Below are 19,643 nucleotides of genomic sequence, written 5' to 3'. Positions count from 1 at the left end.
AGAAGGGTAACCAGCCACCTAAGAGGGGTGACGAGTTACTCATATTAAATATGAAAAGAAACATCAAATTTGAAGGAAAAAATGGAAGAACAGTTCATTAAAAAAGGAAGAAGAAGTAACTATGATTTTAGTAACATAAGTAACTAGTTACCATAAAGAAACCATAAATATACACACACCAGAACGTGAAAGTAACCAGTTACCATCAGAAATATACACACAAAGAATGTGAAGGTAACTAGTTACCCATTCACGTTTTCATATTTTTATTAGTTTTCTTTCCCAATTTTGGTATTCCTATAAGTGTTACAATAAAAAGAAAATGCTGAAAAAATTGATTTGATTTTTTTTTACATATAGTGGAAAAAACTATAAAAAAATTACAATAATAAAAGATAATAAATAAAAAAAAATAGTAGAATAATTATGTAATGTTAATATATATGTTTGAAAAAAAAGAAAAAAAAAAGAAATAGAATGAGAAAAGAATAAGTACAAAAATGAAAAAAAAAACAAAAGAAATGATGAATGAAAAAAAAAATAGATGAATAAATAAGAATGAAAATAAGAAGAAGAAAAATAATGGAAAAATGAATAGAAAAAATATGAATGAAAAAATTGGTAGAAAAAAATGGAAGAAGAAAAAAAAAAGCTCATATGTGTGAAAAAAGAAAAAAAATAGAAGAGGAAAATAATAAATACAAAAATGAAGAAAAAATAGAATGAAAAAAAAACTAAAAAAATATGAAAAAAAAAAATACAAATGAAAGAAAAAAAAAATAGATAAATGAATAAAAGAAAAATAATAATAATGAAAAAATGGAAAGAAAAAAAGATGAAGGAAAAAATTGGTAGAAAAAAAAAAAGAAAAAAATAGAAAAAAAAAACAAGTAAGAAAAAAAAATTACCTTCAAAATCAAAGAAAATATAACTATGATAAAAAAAAAGTGATATTTCCATATTTTAGTTAGCTACTAATTGTGTTTCTCATATTTTAATTTTTTCTTTAATAAATTTCCCATACAAATTAAGAAAAGTATAACTCTCATTTTTTTTTCACATTAATAATATAAAAACCATATTTTTTAAAAATTCCCTTTATTTTATCAAAGGATTATCCATATCTATTCTAGAAGTTACATTATAATTATTTTCAATTAAAATTAAAGAAAAGAAAAAAGAATGTTCAAGTTGTTCCGAAACTTGCCGAAGATGGTACTAAACTCTAGAGAAACTATCAATCAAATCATTTGTTTCTATCTTCAACTTCGACCCCACGAGAAAGTTCAAGATCCATCCACATTTAAATATTTTCCACTATAAATAAATATATATATATTTATATAACAACATCCCACATTCACATCAAAGCACCAAAACAATATTTAGTTGAGTTAAATCCATCACATTCACACTCTAACCAAAACCACTACTGTTAAAACTCTCATAAGGCTCATACGACATGTCGTTGATTCCCCAAATCTTCGAAGGTAATGGTAATGAAGAAGTGATTCTGGACCCGTTCTTGTCGTTGATCAACAAGTGCCCTGTCCTCAACACCCCGACCGACTGGAAAGAGACCCCCAAAGCCCACGTGTTCGTGGCCGACCTTCCTGGGCTGACCAAAGACCAAGTTAAGGTCGAGGTGGTCGACGGCCGGGTTCTGCAAATTAGTGGAGAGAGGAAAAACGACGATGATGTATGCAAAAACGACACCAAAAATAGTCATGACACGTGGCGTCGCGTGGAGCGTTGTCGTGGGAAGTTTCACCGGAGGTTTCGGTTGCCGGAGAATGCTAAGGTGGATGAGGTGAAGGCGTCTATGGAGAATGGTGTGCTTACTGTTATTATTCCAAAGCAAGAAGTGAAAAAACCAGAGAGAAAGCTCATTCAGATTCAAGCTAATTAATTAAGGTGATCTATATAAATATATATATAACTAAAAATTAATAAAAATGTGTGTGTTTTGCTTCATAGTGTGATTGTCAATGTTTATGTAATTAAAAATTATGTATGTATGTTTGATAACTGTTGTGATTACTTAGTAAATAAAGTTGTGTTTTTTTAAATAAATAGGATTTTCCCTGAATTATTGTGTTCCTGAATATTTTGCTTTGTTAAAAATTACTATTGAATTATGTATGTTATTCAGTTGTGAGATTTCGGTTAAATTTTATTCTATGTGGCTAACGAATAATAGATTTGGCATTTTGGGTACTGAAGGTGTCATGTATATAATTTAAATTTAAAATTAATTAAAAAAATTATTTTAAAAATTAAAAAAATAACAAAATACTAAAAATTTATAATTTTAAAATTAAACAAATTATCAAATATATAAAATAGATTTTATTTAAATAAAATTAATTAATAAATGATTATAGTTATAAAGTTATTAAATTTAAAAAAAAAATGTTAGCTTATTAGTTGTTTTAAAAAAAAAAAAAGTTTAATTAAATTATTTAAAATACAATAATTAAAAGAATCATTTTTTTTCTAAATCTTTAGTCCTCACAATTCTTCTTTTTCATCCTCATACCCACCCATCAAATCTCTTAGATACACTCTATTGCTATATCTTCTTTACTTTTCCAAATTAATTCCAAATTTTTTATCTCAAATAAATTTAACATCAAAATTTACAAGCAAAACCTAAATACATAACTAAATCAGAGATTTAAATGGCCAAGAAAAAAAATGTATATATGAACTCAACCCTAACCCCAGCGACTTCACCTTCAACCTCTACAAGCCCGGACCCCAACCTTGCGGTCCACGATCGCAACCTCGTCCCCGCCAACCCAAAACCTCACAGATCAAGCCTGCAATCCCCGACCCCAACACCAACACCAACACCGCAGTCCACGACCCCAACCACGTCACCGTTGACCCCAAACTTCGCAGATCCAGCCCACAAGTCCCTGACCCCAACCCCGCAATCCACAACCCCAACCCCATCGTCACTGACCCCAAACCTCACAGATACCTGAAAAATAAAACGTAGAAAATGAAGAAGGAGAAGTCGAAGTTGAGGAGTGGGGCAAAAAGAAAAAAAGAATAAAAATATATATTTTTTAATAAGTAAATATATTATATAATTTTTGAATTAATATTTTGTTTTTTTAATCTTTAAAATGATTTTTTAAATTTGAATTATACACGTGACACTGCCACGTCAGTACCCAAAATGTCAAATCTATTATCCGTTAGCCACATAGAATGAAATCTAACTAAAGTCCCACAACTCAGTAATGTGCATAGTTTGAGGGAAATTTTTAACATCGTGAAATATTTAGAGACACGATGTGACAATGGTAATAGTTTGAGGCAAAATTCTTATTTATTCTTTTTTTAATTAGGAGGAGATTTTATTTTAAATTTAGATTTCCTTTGCATCACTTTGCGAAATCCAATTGAAGTGTTTGCAACTTATGTACATTTTATATGGTAATCATTAATTCATAGTTTATAGATCTATGTTGAATTTTTACAATAAATCCAATTCAATTAAATGACTCAATCGATTTAATTTTTAGCAGCCAATTATAATTGTGTCAGATTAGATTCTACACACTCTATTTATGAGTAATATATATTCTCATTTGTTATTAAAATGGTCAATTTACATCTCTATATATTTTTTATTACTAATAAATTAATGCTATAAGATACTTTAAGGTATTAATAGTATATAAAATAATACGAAGTGATGTTAGACACATCATCAATCAGACATATATCTTATGAGATTCTCATAAGGACTTAAAGTGCTACGTAACAATATATTTTTTATTCCCTAAAAAATAATAAGTTATTTATTTGAAAGATTGCAAAAGTTAATAATATAATTTTATATTTTAGCATAATAATAACTAATTATTTTTTTTAAATAAAAAAAACTTATAATGTGGTACATTTATATTTTTAACAAAAAAAAAAGATCACATGTTTTTTATACATGTGTATTTTCTGTTGAAAATAGTACATATTTGAATGAAATGACCATTTTTACAATAAAGTAAAGTTGAAAATATTTAAGTGGCGCTTATTGAACTATATGATTCGCCATTTTAAAATCTATATATATAAACCAGCTGACACTTGTTAAACGACAGGTTCTGAAAGGGGTAAATTTAATAGTGTTGTATGTCGTTTTTCAAAAGAAAAGAAAACGACGTTATCATTATAAACATGTCTTAAATAAACTTAAGACAATAACATATTACGTGGATGCATTGTGTCGTTTTATAATACAAATATAATAAACGACATTAATTGCAAAATGACATGTCATTTTACAGGAGAAGATGAAAACATCAAACATACGCTATGCATTAAATAAATAAATAAAGGGGTTGTAATTTGTGTTTTTGCAAAATATTATTTTGGTATCTTTTGTTTTTAATAATGCGTATATGGTACTTTGTATTTTAAAATTGTACATATTTGATACCCTAAACTCAAATTTAATTAATAAAATTTTACCAATTTAATCAAACTGTGGTCAATTATGTAAATTCTAAATTTAAATTTAATTATTTAATTACAGTTTGATCATATTGATAAAATTTTATCTATCAAATCTAAGTCTATGGTATCAAATATGTATAATTTTAAAATACAATATACCATATGAGTATTATTGAAAATAAAAAGTACCAAAATAATATTTTGCAAAAATATAGAGTACTAAAAAAGTAAATTCCCATAAATAAATTATAAAAGAGGAAAGAAACTTGTACTAATTTTTTTCTTTTGTTTTTTAATGTTAGATGAAATGTCGTTTGACAATTTTGAAAACGGCATATATGTCGTTGAATCCACAAAAGTAATGTCAAAACTTGATTTATAAATGAATGATTAAAATAAAAGTTCAAAATATTATGATTTTTTCAATTAACTAATTTTATATTTTTTTTTAACAAGAGCTAATTTATATTTAGTTTGATCAGTTTCTGATTTTAATAATTTATTATATACGATTTTAGATTTCTTTGACTTACTATGTAAAAATATGATTTTTTTTATATTTAATTCCATGTATAGCTAGAGTCTGAACATTTATTAATTATCAAATGAATATTAAACTCATAAATAAAAAAAGATTTGAAGACATATATATATATATTTTAAAAAGATATCAATTCTTTTAAAATATTTAATAACAACCGTGTAGAAAATTTCACGTTGTTAATTATTTGAAGAACTAATAATTATTAATTAGCACTGATGCTAATAAAGAGTGTCAACATATTTATTTATTTTTATATATATATAAAATTGATCTTCCCATGTGCAGTTAAAGGATTCCGGTCTCTTCCATCCATTTAAATATTAATTAAGCTTTTATTTTGACAGAATATTCTGGTTCAAATACCCGTGTACGTCTAGTTTCATATACTACTTTCGAAAATTAAAGACTAATTTTTTCGATTGAAGCATATTACAAATTATATATATAAATCATCAAAATAAAAAGGGTGTTATCATAAATATGATTTCATTTCTTATGGATTTGGAACTAATTAATCCATAAACTAATAAAATTACAAAGACACATTACAGATAAGATACTAGCTTAAGTGACACTCACCCTATTCTCAAATTAAGAGGTATGTCGGCACAAATCATAGCCAGGAGACCATATATATCTTATGGTACATAAATATATATATATATACTCAATTGTTTGGTGTATGTATATAATGATACTCATTATTTTAACATATCAATAATAATAGGATAAATATCATTTTCAACTTTGTATTATGTAAAAGTTATTGACTGTACTTTGTATTTTGTTAAATAATAATTTGGATCATGTCTTTTGCAAAACGGAACAAAATAGTATTTTAGATGAGATTTTGGTCAATTTTTTTTTAAATATGACCAAATTATCCTTATATTTTATTAATTAATGAATTATTTAAATAATTAAAAATAAATATTAAACAAAAAATTATATAAATTATTTTTAAAATTAAAAAATATTAGAACCCTTTATTAATTAAAAATTAACATAAAGAACCAAATGTATCATTAAATTAAAACCTAATTAACCCTAAATCAAATCACAATTTAATTTATCATTAATCACTTAAAAAAGTTATCATCGTTGAACCCAAATTCAAAAACAAAAATAACTTCATCGACATCACAAATCATGATCCAAAACCCATAATAAAAATGATCCAGACCATTTTGAACCCAATTTCATACATAAATTATGAGCAAAAATCCAATAAAAACATCAACAAAAACCAATATAGTTTCATACATAAATCATGAGAAAAATCCAATGAAACATCAGCAAAAATCAGTACAAGTTTCATAAGCACCTTCATAACCCAGTGGAAGCTTCAAAACCCAATCGCACAACAAACTTTAGATTTGCCTAGTCGCTCAAGAACCCTCATATTCGTGCCAATCATTTGCAAAATGAATCTGCCCATCTTGAGCATCTATAAAAATCTCACACTAGATCTTGTTGACCCAGCCTCGTCGCACCAAACTCGCTTGCAGAACCAAACCTTCTCTTGGTGCTTGTTGCACCAATCTCCATCGTCCCAGCATCCTGCAAAGAAGAAGAAGAAGAGGCGGAAATGAAAGACTCAAGCTCCAGATCTCATATCCACAACATTCTCCCTCCCATCGAAGGCCTTCGTCTGCAAGCCCCAAACTGCAGCGCCTCCATTGTTGCTCTGCAACCAAGCTGGCAAAGTACCGAGCCTCAAACAACCACCTCGTCGACTTCAGATCTTGCTGCGCCTCCATTTTTGCTTTGCAACCAACCTAGCGAAGTACCTGCAAACAAGAAACATGGATGAGTCAACTAAGAAGAAGAAGAGGGTGAATAAATTTAGGTTGTGTTTGGTAGAATTTTTGTGTTTTTAAATAGAAATATTATTTTTATTTTTGTTTCTTTATTAAAAAATATATATATATATATGTTTGGTAACTATTTTTTTTGTTTTTAAAAATAAAAAATAATAAATGTGTTTGATAACTTTTATTTTTATTTTTTGTTTAACAATATAAAATGAGATGTTGATTTGAAGAAGAGAAGAAAAAAAAAAGTCGAAAAACGGTTTTAAAAAATTTTGAAAGTGAAAAACTTTTATTTTCAAAATTTAATGAATTTTAATTAAATTTTTTTAAAATAATAAATAAAAATAAAGTTACCAAACACTATTTTATATTTAATTTTCAAATTTTTAATTAATTAAATAAAAAATAATTTTTTTAAGTGTTACCAAACAACTCCTTAAGGTTTTAAAATTTATTAGTTTTAGGTTTTTTTTCGATTGATAATATAATTAGATTTTAGGTTTGATTTTTTATTTTAGAAAGATTTTGATTTAGTTTTTTATTTTATATTTTACATCTTAATTCTATTTTTGAAATTAAAAATATTTATTATTTATTTTTTTTATTTTAAAATCAATTTATAAGATTTTTATTTAATATTTATTTTTAATTATTTAAATAATTTATTAATTAATAAAATATGAGGAAATTTTGGTCATTTTAAAAAAAATTAATCAAACTTTTTTGTTCAATTTTGCAAAATATACAATCAAAATTGTCATTTAACAAAAACACAAAATCGGTTTTGTGAGTTTTGTAAAATTCTAGGGCCAAAATTGCATTTATCCATAATAATAAATAACACAAGTGTTGTAGTAATAATTAAATAACACACTAATTAAAATGATTATTATGATTTCATCACTGAGCACTGAGCACTGACCAGACCAGACCAAATGGAAAAGTTGTTCATTTGATTATCTCTTCTAAGGCAAGTTTATTATACATATAAAAATTCATTCAAAAGGCTTAAAACACTGATCAAGTACTTGTCGGACAAAGCACACTTAACAAAAACCATCTAACCAGGTTTTCAATTACAAAATTCCAAGTAGTGTTTTAGGTGAAAATCATTAATTATATATAGTGCCTGCTAACATTGCCATTGAAAAAGGGAAAAGAAAATAAAAAGAATTAATTATGGGTTCCCCACACAGAAAAAGAATGTTGCCCTAACAAAGAGAATGAATGGCTGTCATGGGACCCCTGCCCTAGTTAGGATCAGATTTTGCTTATTAGATATTGTTCAGTTCAACCAACGATTTTTATTTTGGGTATAATATGTTTCATCAAATGCTATATCATCAAATTATATTGTGGCCTGGCCTAGGGCATTGGCCATTGATCATCACCATCATCATCAATTTCTCTATCTTTTGGTTCAAGCAATATCACATTATAATAATAATAATGAGCAAACCCACAAAAAAAATAATATGAAAGCTTTCGAGTTAGCTTAGCTAGGTAGCGATTTATACCTAGCTATGATTACAATAAAAATGTACTTATTGTTTCAACTTTAGGGTGATGAATTATCAGCTTTTGAGATATATATGATTCTTTTGGTGTCGCTTTGCAAGCGTGCGTATAATAATAATATATACATATATATATATATATTACACAGTACAATTTTAAGTAATTAGTACATATGGAACAATTTAAAGTAATAGTTCTTCTCTGAGATTGAAAGCACAACTTTTTTAGTTTGTCCCTATTAAAATATTACAATTTCGATATATATATATATAGTACTTTACAGAGATGCAATTGGTTTTTATAATTAAATGGCTATATGTAGTTCTAGGTTTCCTATTAGTTATACTATATGCAAACTAGATTTTGTTATCTAATATATTGGGAATTTACTTATTTGGTATATTGTGTTTTTATAATTTTAAAATTATTTATTTTTGGTATCCTAAACTCAGATTTGATAAATAAAATTTTATCAATATGACTAAACGGTCATCAATTATATGTAATTAAGTAATTAAATTTGAATTTAGAACTCATATAATTTAGAGAAGTTTGATTAAATTGGTAAAATTCTATCAATTAAATTGAGTTTAGGGTACCAAATATGTACGATTTCAAAATACATGGTATCGAATATGTACGATTTTAAAATACAAAGTACCAAATGAACATTAATATAATTATAGGGTACCAAAACGATAATTTACAAAAATACCAAATACTTACCTAGCCTAATATATATGATCATACCGGTTTGACACAAGTAATATACCTAAAATACTTAAGTTTACATATTACTTAAAAAATTATGGCATATAACTAGATTTATTATAAAAAAAAATTATTAGTGGAGCCGATTTTCTCATGGATAAAATCCATTTTAGAATAATTCTTTTATAGGGGCTTCACTTTAAGCCTTATCAATGGGGTTCTCGACCAGTGAACAGTTTTCGGTGCGATTTTTTTTATGACCGTGTATATTGTAACTATTTAGAGCATCCTGTAAATTTTCATAAAATTCCAAATAATTTATAGTACCGAATACTAGTTTCAAACATATTTTTTACGCGCATTAAAAAAAATTAGTTACGACTGTAATATAACTCCCTTGTAAATATCCCTTGTAAATATTTACTATATATAGGGCTAACTCAGTATTTTCAATTTGTGAGAATACTGTATTTTTTTTTAATAAAGTAATAACAAAAATTCAGAGGAAAGCAAAAATTGAGGGTGAGAACTCTGACAGGGCTTAATTCATGCATGTCCAAAAGTATATACTAAACGACATTTAGATATAAGCTATCAATATCTCAATATCAGTTGTGATTGATGGGAATATACCATATAGTAATCGTTAATCGAAACCACATCACATACAAACATACATATATAAAAGTTGCGTAACACATAACTACAAGGGGGTATAATAAGTCATAACATTTTTGGCTAAAAGTACTAATAATAATAATGATACAAGTGGAGTAACATATATAATAAGTAATGGACAAAAAAGAAAAAGACAAAGACAATTAAGGGAGATGAGAATTGAGGCTCAATTTGGCCAAAAGCAAATACCATTAAAGATTTACACATTTCATTACATGGAAATCAACATCTACTACATAAAAAAAAAAAAAAAAATACAAACAAACAGATGTAAACTATGGGAAAATGATGCAGATATATATGCATCAACCAGCTTACACACATATTTTTGCATATTTTTAATTTCCCCGGCCGACATAAAATGACACACTAATAAAAGTGCCTCGTTAAGAATCTACCAAGCTCCGGTGCTAATAATAGAACCATCACCATATTTCACTACTAGTTTTTTTTTTTAATATTTTTAAGTGGTTAGTTGTTGAGCAATATTTTTTATATTTAATGGGGTTTTTTTTTTTTTTTTTTATCATACCCTAATGGTATAGCAAGAGTTTGTAATGGGTTGGGCAAGAAGCTTCATTTCCTTGATAGCTGGATCTTGTAGCAAGAGCACTTTGTCCTTGTCTCTAACCCCAACCATGTGTAAGTAATCACCATCATCTCTCTCTTTCCCTTTGAACAATAGCCTTTGTTCTCTTGGCTCCATACCAGTCACCAATGACAATATCATCTTCAATTCCCCTAAAAAAATCAAGTCAAAACATAATCTTCTTCATTAGCAAAATCTTTGTATTAGACAAGACCCAAATGGGGTTTTCTTATTTTGACTCAAAATTGATTTTGGAAGTATATATATGGATGGAGAGAGTTCTTACCAAAAGTAGAAGTGGATTCAATAGATATGTCATGCCATTGTGAGACAGTGGAGACTCTAATGGTAATTAGTCCTTCTCCATCACTTTGACCACTTTCTCTCCTTTGAACAAGCATACCACCTGGCCTAAGCTCCCATTTGATTTCAGCAATATTATTATTTGCTCCCAATTCCTTTTGATTTTCAGCTCCTTTTAGTGCTTTACTGCTAAGCTTAGAGCTGCTTCTTCCAAAGTACTTCTTTGTTGACCTCAACTTGATCATCTTTGCCTTGAGTGAGTAAGCTTGCCTTTACTTTTTCACTTTTGTTAACTAAAGCTCTTCTAAAACTCTCTCTCTTTCTTTTTCTCTTTGTTGAAATCTCTAAGTGAGAAGGAAATGTTGGCTAGTTATATAATAGAGTTGAGAGCATGCAATTGGGATAGGACAAAGTAAGGGCCCAAGACTAAAATACAAGCCGCCCCGGGATGTACTAATAAAATGTAGAAAGAAAAAAAAGAAAAAGTAATGAGTCATGATAGTGATGGCCAATGAAATCATGACACGTGGGATGGGGAACAAGATGGGGATAGTTTTGTAATGCTAATTTTATGGGGTGCTATAGCACATGGGGGAGTGGGTGCATGCTAGCTTTGGAACACGCTTGCTTGATTAACGGGCCAAACACTTGTCATCAATTGGTCGGCTAGTCATTCTCAAAAGATGGCACTACTTACTTTGTTTTGCTTTCCGCTTTTAAACTTTATACTTTCTTTCTCTTCTCCTCTCCTTAAACATTTAAACATACATGAAATATATCAATAATTGGTAAAAAGTGTCGTTTTTTTTTTAGTAATTTTGTACGCTAGCCTAATTTTGATCATTTTTTGCAAAATGGGGCATGTCTAAAATTCGATTAGTTGTCTAAAATTTTCAATCAACTGTTTAAATTTTTCGACCACCAGTCTAAATTTTCGACTAGCTGTCTAATTATGAACGATCATTTTACAAATAATTATTATAACTAGGCTAGAATGCAAAATGACTTTAAAAAATAGATCATTTTGCTAAAGGACTCTTAAAAAATAAGTCATTTTGCCAAATGACCCTTCTTTTAATAACATATGGAGTAATTTCGATATAGTATTAAAATATTACAAAAATAATTCATTTTAGTTACAATAAAATTTATAATTAAAATTTAATAAAATTGTGACTAAAAAAGTATAATTATATTTATGTTTTTTTTTTCGCAATAGTTATATTTATGTTGTTACTAAAATTTCGTGCCTAAAATATTAATTACAAAAATCATAATTTATTGTGTCTAAAACTACATTAATAGCACTTATGACCATATATTACTTTTTAATCACAAACAATTTTGTGTTATGATTAAAGGTAACATTTAGTCAGACATAAAATCTATATTGTTACTAAAGGATCACTTTTTTTTTATAGTGAAATAATATCATTTTATAAGGTAACATTAAAAAAAATTGTATATTTCTTCAACATATGTATGTACAATACTTTTAATTTTTCATTCAAAGTCTTTTGTATTGGGACTAGGTTGGGAAACCATCATTATAAGACTATGATCATGATCATTGTTTTATTTTTCTCGAGAGTTTTTTTTCTCCCTTTCCGATACTACTAAGCTTTCACTTGAGTATTTTTTATGAGTTGTTGTTTTCCTTTGGATTAGTAACATAATGCAAAGCAACCAAAATACATATATAATAAAAAAGTTAATCAATTATCATAAAAGTTATAATAAGTTAAGAAAATTGGTTATGTATATACCAAGATTGGATTGCATGTGATGGAAGAAAAATTGAGAGTTTATATATTATTTAAGTACACAAATATATATATATAGTAGTTTACTCTACCTAATTTGATTAGGCCAAATCGTGTCTAAATTATGTTTTCTTGCAACAAAAGAGTGATAGATAGCTCAAAATTTAGACTAGAATATATGTTATACTAACCATAAAATCAAAGCATTTTTTGTCCGTACTTGTAGAATTTTTGTGTATTTGATATTGTTTTAGGTTTAGTTAGGTGGTGGAGAGTTTATAACTATAATTTTCTTTCTACTTTCTTTTTGTTTTTGTATAAGTTTACTTTTGGTATATATATTAATATGGGTGGTTAGCCTAATGTGTAGGGTATCAACCCATGTGGAAGTTGTTTAGAAAAATATACTAGTCTCAATCATGCCCAATGGTTAACCATACCTATTATTTTATATATATGTATAAATATTATTAGTTTATTTATTTATAAAATATATAGGTTAAACTCTTCCTAAATTAAAGGATTAGAACTAAATAAGACACCACTTCATCAAGGTCTAATTCTACACGCAATTATGATATTATTCTTATCAATTGAGAATCAGAGCTTATCCAATCACTGTTTCTTGAATAGGTGTGGATATATACAAATACAAATTAATATCAATTTTTAAAACGATGAGTGGCTATCATAAGGTGATGGAACGTAATATACAAAAAGTGTTTTTAAAAATATATAATTAAGCAATTACTTATAAATATCCTTTCCAATTTTATTTTTTTCAAACTCCTTCCTTTTTTCTTATATTAATTAATTATCTACAAAATATCCTTCTATATATTGGCATTAATGAATTGCTTACAGAATATCTTATTATATATACATTATAAAAAATCTCATTTTTCCCGTCGCAAATTTGCGCTGGAAAAGGTCTGCGACGTACCCTCGTCGCTAATTTCACTTTTGACGCAAAACGTAATGCGCCGGCAATGGTATTTTTTGGCGACGAAAAAATGCACCGGGAAAAATAAGGATGCGTCGGCAAAAATTTTTGTCGCGTTGTTGTGGAAAACACTTTTAGCGGCACAAAAATGCGCCGGCAAAAGAAGACTCTTTTAGTGGCGCATTTTTGCACTGGGAAAGGTGTATATATGCAATGAGGGTTGAGACTTTTGCCGACGTAATGTTACACCGATAAAAGTATTTTTTTAATAATTTTTTTTATTATATTACTAATTTTATTTTCAATATATTAATATTAATTAATAAATTTTGATTTTAATATATTAATAATTATTTAATTTTTTAGTAATATTATTTAATTAGAAATAAAATTAAAATTAAAATTTTATAAATAAATAAAAAAAATTACAACTATTAATATTTATTGTCTCCACAAAACATGAAAATATAAAAGTAGTTTAGTAAATTAAATATCTAATAAATTAAACTTTAAATAAATAAATAAAAGTTCTATAAATGAGTACTGCCCGCCTCATCATCCCCGCCCTCGTCAGCATCATCGTCCTCGTCCGAATCTTGTTCTGGTAAGTCGACACTAAAACCAGGAGTCATTTCACCAACCTGCTTCAACAAAGCACTGAGCAGGACATCTTGACGCCGTTGACAACTTTCAAGTTTAGTCGTATGCTTTTTTAGGTTCATATTTTCTAGCATAATGTCCTGATTTTGCTGCAAAATGGTGTCCACTTCAGGTGTCAATTGCCCGGACATTTGAGAAGCTGACGAAGATGCTGCCCTCTTTGCGTCAATTGCCTTCAACCTAGGCAACCCCCCAAACCCTTTCTTATAATGCGAGCGGTATCCAAGGACATCTGTGACAATATCCATATCAGGCGGAAACTGACAGTCGACATTATCGCCGACACAAGAAGCAACAAATGATACAGGAGCCGTACTCTGGGATGTTCGACGCTCGGTCATCTCAGTCTGCACAATAAAAAGCACATATCTTGAATTCAAATATAACATTATTTGAAAACTTGACTTATAAATTTTTAATATAACAACATATAAAATATAACTTTATTATCTATCTGCCAATATTCTATCATTAATGATTGCAGACGAGTGATTGAAAAAGAATGTAATTAATTTTGTTCCTGTATCAGGGAGCAAGTGGGCTAAAGTAAATTTGGTCATGAAAATCCATATCTAAATCAAAATCATGAAGATGTTGTTGATATATACAGTAAGTGCTGTTAATTCTATTAATGGGGAATTTACGTCTCTAAACATATACATCAACTATATTTGCATGTGTTTTGATTTAGATATGGATTTTCATGACCAAATTTACTTTAGCCCACAAGCTCCCTGATACGGGGACAACATTAGTTACATTCTTTTTTTATCTTAGTCCACAATCATTAATCATAAAAATATTGGCACATAGATTATAAAGATTTAATTGTTAAAAATTTAATTAATAATTAATAAATAATTACTAATTGAAAACAACCAATTAATAATTAATATTTATTAATTATTTACTAAACTTTTTTAAAGTTAAATGATCATAAATTAGTTAAGGTTATGCAACTTACATGTTTTGTCGCCGCTACATCACTAATCCACTTATCATTCTTCTTGTGGAGGTGCTCGAATGTGTCGATCATGCTCGGGAGCTCGCCAGTAGATGGGTCCATCTAAAAAAGCAAATTATTTAAACATTGTGACATTTATAATATTTTCGTAAATGTAAGGATATAGGTTATTATAATTTACGTGATCATAAACATGGACAACAATGGATTTGGAACCGTGTCCTCCTGGTATGGTCATTTTTGCTCGAGCTTCTTTATTTTTCTTCAATATATGCTTCAAACAGAAAATAACACTCATTAATCTAGATTGTAATTTTATAATTAAAAATTAATGTAAAATCTACGGCATACCTGCTGAGAATCAGAAGCCCAAAAATCGCATAGAATTGCCCAATCAGAAGAAGTAATCGACCCAAAAGGTTTTAACTTCGCTCTCTCATTGTCCACCTCTCCTCCAACATCTACCCAGTGTTTCTTCATCGTGTGGTGCCAATCAGTCAGATGTTTTTTCATTTGTCTTACCATGGCATCGTTGATTACTGGATTGACTTGTGGATAAATGAATTTGTCCTAAAATCACAATTAAATTTGGAATTTGTTAAAATATTATGAAGATAGACAAAATATTTAATAGTGAGTTATTAAAGGTTTAAAAAATGCTTACAGATAGCCTATTTCGAATAACTTGAATATCAGATAGTAAGTAGTCATGTACTTTTCCACATTTTTAAAAAAATGAGGAATAGTATATGAATACATTGACTATCCCCAAGGCATCCACTAGGTGCATGTCTATTACTTTTATATATATATATAAAATTAACATTTTATTACTTATGGTATTTCCAAACCTACCCTATTCCGACCTAGTGGATCCCTTGGAGATAGTAAGTAGTCATGTAGTTCTCCTCATTTTTTCAAAATGTTTTTCAAACATTTTGAAAAAAATGAGGAGCACTACATGAATACATTGGCTATCCCCAAGGCATCCACTAGGTGCATCACTATTGTTTTTTGTTATAAAATTAACATTTTATTACTTATTGTCTTTCCCAACCTACCCTATTCCGACCTAGTGGATTCCTTGGAGATAGTAAGCAGTCATGTAGTAATTCTCAATTTTTCAAGATATTTCATCAAATATCTTGAAAAAATGAGAACCAGTACATGAATACATTAATTATCCCCAAAGCATCCAATAGGTGCATGTGTACCTATATCTGATACTATCATTAATTAATGACACTACTACAAATATAGGTTTTCTCTGCGCTTTTTTTTCAATCTAAAATAAAAAGCGCAGAGAAAAGGATTGAATGACACTTAGGAACTTTGTTACTGCGGTTTTTTTAAAAAACGCAATGTAAAGTAGGAAAAGTGGGAGAAAAACGTAGAGAAAAGTTGCACTACTTTTCTCCGCGGTTTTCTTAAGAAAACCTCAGAGAAATAAAGACTTTTCTCCGCGGTTTTATTGAAAAAAACGCAGAGAAAAGTAGTGTAATTTTTCAAAACTTTTACCAAGCATAACTTTGTGCTCGGTTGTCCGTTTTGATTGTTTTTTTTTTTTAACTTTGATATTTTTTCGAGATCTATCCAAAGACTTTGGATAGATCTCGAAAAAATATCAAAGTTAAAAAAAAAACAATCAAAACGGACAACCGAGCACAAAGTTATGCTTGGTAAAAGTTTTGAAAAATTACACTACTTTTCTCTGCGGTTTTTTCAATAAAACCGCGGAGAAAAGTCTTTATTTCTCTGCGGTTTTCTTAAGAAAATCGCGGAGAAAAAGTTCCAGACCTATATATAAACTCATTCTTCCCCACAAGGTTCGTAAACCTCCTTCATTTCGCGAAAAACTTCTTCAACAGCGGCGGTATGTCTTTCAAACTTCATCTTACTATTTTTTTTTCATCTTTTTTAGCTAAATCTTAGTTAAAAACTAAAGTTGATACTTAATATTTGTCTATTTTCAGGTTTTTGGTAGTAAAAATGGTTAGGATTTGGTCGAAAAATTGTCTATTTTCACTGTATTTTTGGGCATGCATTGTGTTCTTGAGCTTCAAAATAGGTAATGATCTATATATCTTTGTTTGTATAGTTTTTTTTTTTTTTCATCATTATTTTTAGAGTTTATTTTGTGTGAAATAGACAAAGAGAAATCAAAATTTTGAGAGGTTTTTCATAAATCATTAATTTGGTTGTTGAATTTTTTTTCTTCAGATTTTTCGGTGACAAAACCTGAAAATTTTGTTCTTTTTTTCAGGTTTTCAGGTTTCTTTTGTATGCAGCTAGATAGATCTCGAAAAAATACCCAAGGTAAAAAAAAAACACCAAAAACAGAGATCTGAGCACAAAGTTATGCTTCGTCAAAATTTTGAAAAATTACACTACTTTTCTCTGCGGTTTTTCAATAAAACCGCGGAGAAAAGTACATCTTTCTTTGCGGTTGGCTTACTACAACCGCAGAGAAAAGTGACACTTTTCTCCGCGGTTGGCATATCACTTTTCTCTGCGGTCGAATACACTGCGCTTTTCAATACTCTCGAAAACCGCAGTGTATTGAGTAAAAAAACCGCAGTGAAAAGCCTTTTTTGTAGTAGTGTGATAATAAATAAAGTTTTCATTGAATTAAATAAAAAGTTATATATACTTGTTTAAATTACATATCATTGTCCTCATCATCACTAACTACAACATCATTACAAACATCACTATCGACTAAAACATTGTCGTCATCCTCATCGTCTTCATACTCGGCCAACGTGTCGTCTTCAAATTCAACTTCATCATCGACAAAAAATTCATCTGAACCTTCGCCAACCAAATTATCAACGTTGTACACTTCAGTGGCATGGACATTAACCCGATCATACTGAAGATTATCAAAAATTGGAAGTTCTACCCACAACTGAAATGAAGAAGAATTAACTTCTTACAATATTGGTATATCATTTGTGGTCTCAATATCATCAACATCGGAATTTGAGAAATCTCATACATTCCTCGGAATGTATTCATTAACGAGCCTCCAATCATCCCCATTTTTCACATCTCGAAGATAATACATCAACTTTGCTTGAGATGCGAGAAGGAAAGTTTGAGAATATTAACAATAAAAAATTAAATTAAAAAAAAATGTATTTTTCATACTTAATCTTAAATTGAAAAAAAGTTTGAATTTTTTTTTTTGAAAAAAATGTAAAATTTATTTTTTGTTAAATTGAAAATTATTTTAAGAATAATAACAATGTGGACCAATCATGTAGTGCCATGTGTCCTTGACCAGTCAACTTTAACATTTAACACTGTGTATCTCTAATTGCAAGTAAATTTCACATTTTGGTACTTTTGCCACCAAAAAATCAGTTTGGGTATTTAAGTGTTAGTGTTGACCGTGTTTTTGGCCAACGATGTGTAGACGTCAAAACGACAAAAACCTTCAAGAGAAATAAACGACACAGACAATTTTTATAGTGGCTCAGCCCCAATGTATTGGTAATAGTCTAATCCACTTAGAGTTATGATTATAGATCTACACTCAAGATCAGATGAACCTGAGTCAACTGAGTTTCTTCAGTGCAGATTACAAGAATACAAGAGTTCTCTCAAGATACAATTACTCTCTCTAGAAAATTAGAATCCGAAAATCCCTTTTATGATGCCATGAGCCTTGTATTTATAGGCTCAGGATCGTACAGATGATGTCCCCCATAATCGGGATATTTTGTTATTCTCACTATATTTAATTAATAATTGTTGACACAGTTCTTCGCCCACAGGTAATTAAGAAAAGAAGAGAAAGGGATTAGTGCTTATGTTGAACCGAAACAGATGAATGATCTTGGAAATGAGATGGTGACACAAAATGCGTTTTTGAGTGGTTCAAAGGTTAAAATCCTTCTACTCCACTAGTCAGTATTATTGCTATATACGTGATATTTGATCACAGGGTCTTCCTTATAATAGAAAATCCAACCCCTATTTACTCCTAGGGTCTCCATATTTATAGGAGAAGGCACCTGGGAGTTGGTAAGAAGGTCATCCCGTGACCTTCTTACCTTCCGTATCAACTCTGTGACATTCATGATTAATTCCTAAACCTGACACATAAGTGTGGTCAAATCAATAGATAAGGGGATAATGGGCTGCACGACCCAACCCAGTCGTGGGTGTCTGAATACGCACGTTCACGCTGCGTGTCTGAGAAGTCAGGGATATGTCAGACACGTTGTAGCACCCACATTATTTTGATATATATAGCCAATAATCACATGATTGCATTGCATTACATATCATACAATATGTATAATTTGAGCATATGCATATTCTTATAAGTGTTTTCATGTATAAGTATAAAAGTTGTGTATGTGATGTCTATATGTATGCTCAATATTATTAACCTTGTGGCATTTGAGTTGTCTTTTATGGGTGTTTGATGTGCTCAAGATATAAGAAAGTATGAAAAATATGGACAAGGCATGGAATTAAGTGTTGAAAGTGAGATATAGAAGGCAAAATAGGTTAAGTAGTGGAAAATAGTACAATGTCGATTACTAGTATTTCGGTGTAAAATTGAGTATTTATGGATTTACCAAATGTAATCGAGGTAGGATTAAGGTCTCATTGATGATGTAAAAATGGTTTTAGAACCATTAGATCAATTCTTGATGGGAGGTATACATAATC

The 19,643-nt window shown here is 28.9% G+C and overlaps 2 protein-coding genes across 2 annotated transcripts; one reads left to right on the top strand and one right to left on the bottom strand.

Annotated features, from left to right (window-relative positions):
- The first annotated feature begins 1,365 nt into the window (after window positions 1-1,365).
- Window positions 1,366-2,089, top strand: LOC133815818 (18.1 kDa class I heat shock protein-like). Its single transcript, XM_062248611.1, has one exon. It carries the CDS (start codon window positions 1,463-1,465, stop codon window positions 1,907-1,909), a length of 447 nt encoding a protein of 148 aa, XP_062104595.1. The 5' UTR covers window positions 1,366-1,462; the 3' UTR covers window positions 1,910-2,089.
- A 7,805-nt stretch (window positions 2,090-9,894) lies between these two features.
- Window positions 9,895-10,979, bottom strand: LOC133817166 (BAG family molecular chaperone regulator 3). The gene is made up of 2 exons (XM_062249585.1): window positions 10,611-10,979; window positions 9,895-10,476 (listed from the first exon to the last, which is right to left on the bottom strand). The coding sequence occupies exons 1-2, from the start codon at window positions 10,870-10,872 to the stop codon at window positions 10,262-10,264; spliced, it is 477 nt and encodes a 158-aa protein (XP_062105569.1). The 5' UTR covers window positions 10,873-10,979; the 3' UTR covers window positions 9,895-10,261.
- Window positions 10,980-19,643: the final 8,664 nt, after the last annotated feature.

Source organism: Humulus lupulus, chromosome 2 (assembly GCF_963169125.1).
Source record: "Humulus lupulus chromosome 2, drHumLupu1.1, whole genome shotgun sequence".
In the NCBI taxonomy this organism is placed as follows: Eukaryota; Viridiplantae; Streptophyta; class Magnoliopsida; order Rosales; family Cannabaceae; genus Humulus; species Humulus lupulus.
This window is presented reverse-complemented; position numbering and strand designations above follow the sequence as displayed.

Coding starts and splice junctions, on each gene's coding strand:
- LOC133815818 (XM_062248611.1), top strand. CDS start 1,463: ATGTCGTTGATTCCCCAAATCTTCGAAGGTAATGGTAATGAAGAAGTG.
- LOC133817166 (XM_062249585.1), bottom strand. CDS start 10,872: ATGATCAAGTTGAGGTCAACAAAGAAGTACTTTGGAAGAAGCAGCTCT. Junction 10,477..10,610: donor TGAATCCACTTCTACTTTTG/GTAAGAACTCTC, acceptor TGATTTTTTTAG/GGGAATTGAAGATGATATTG.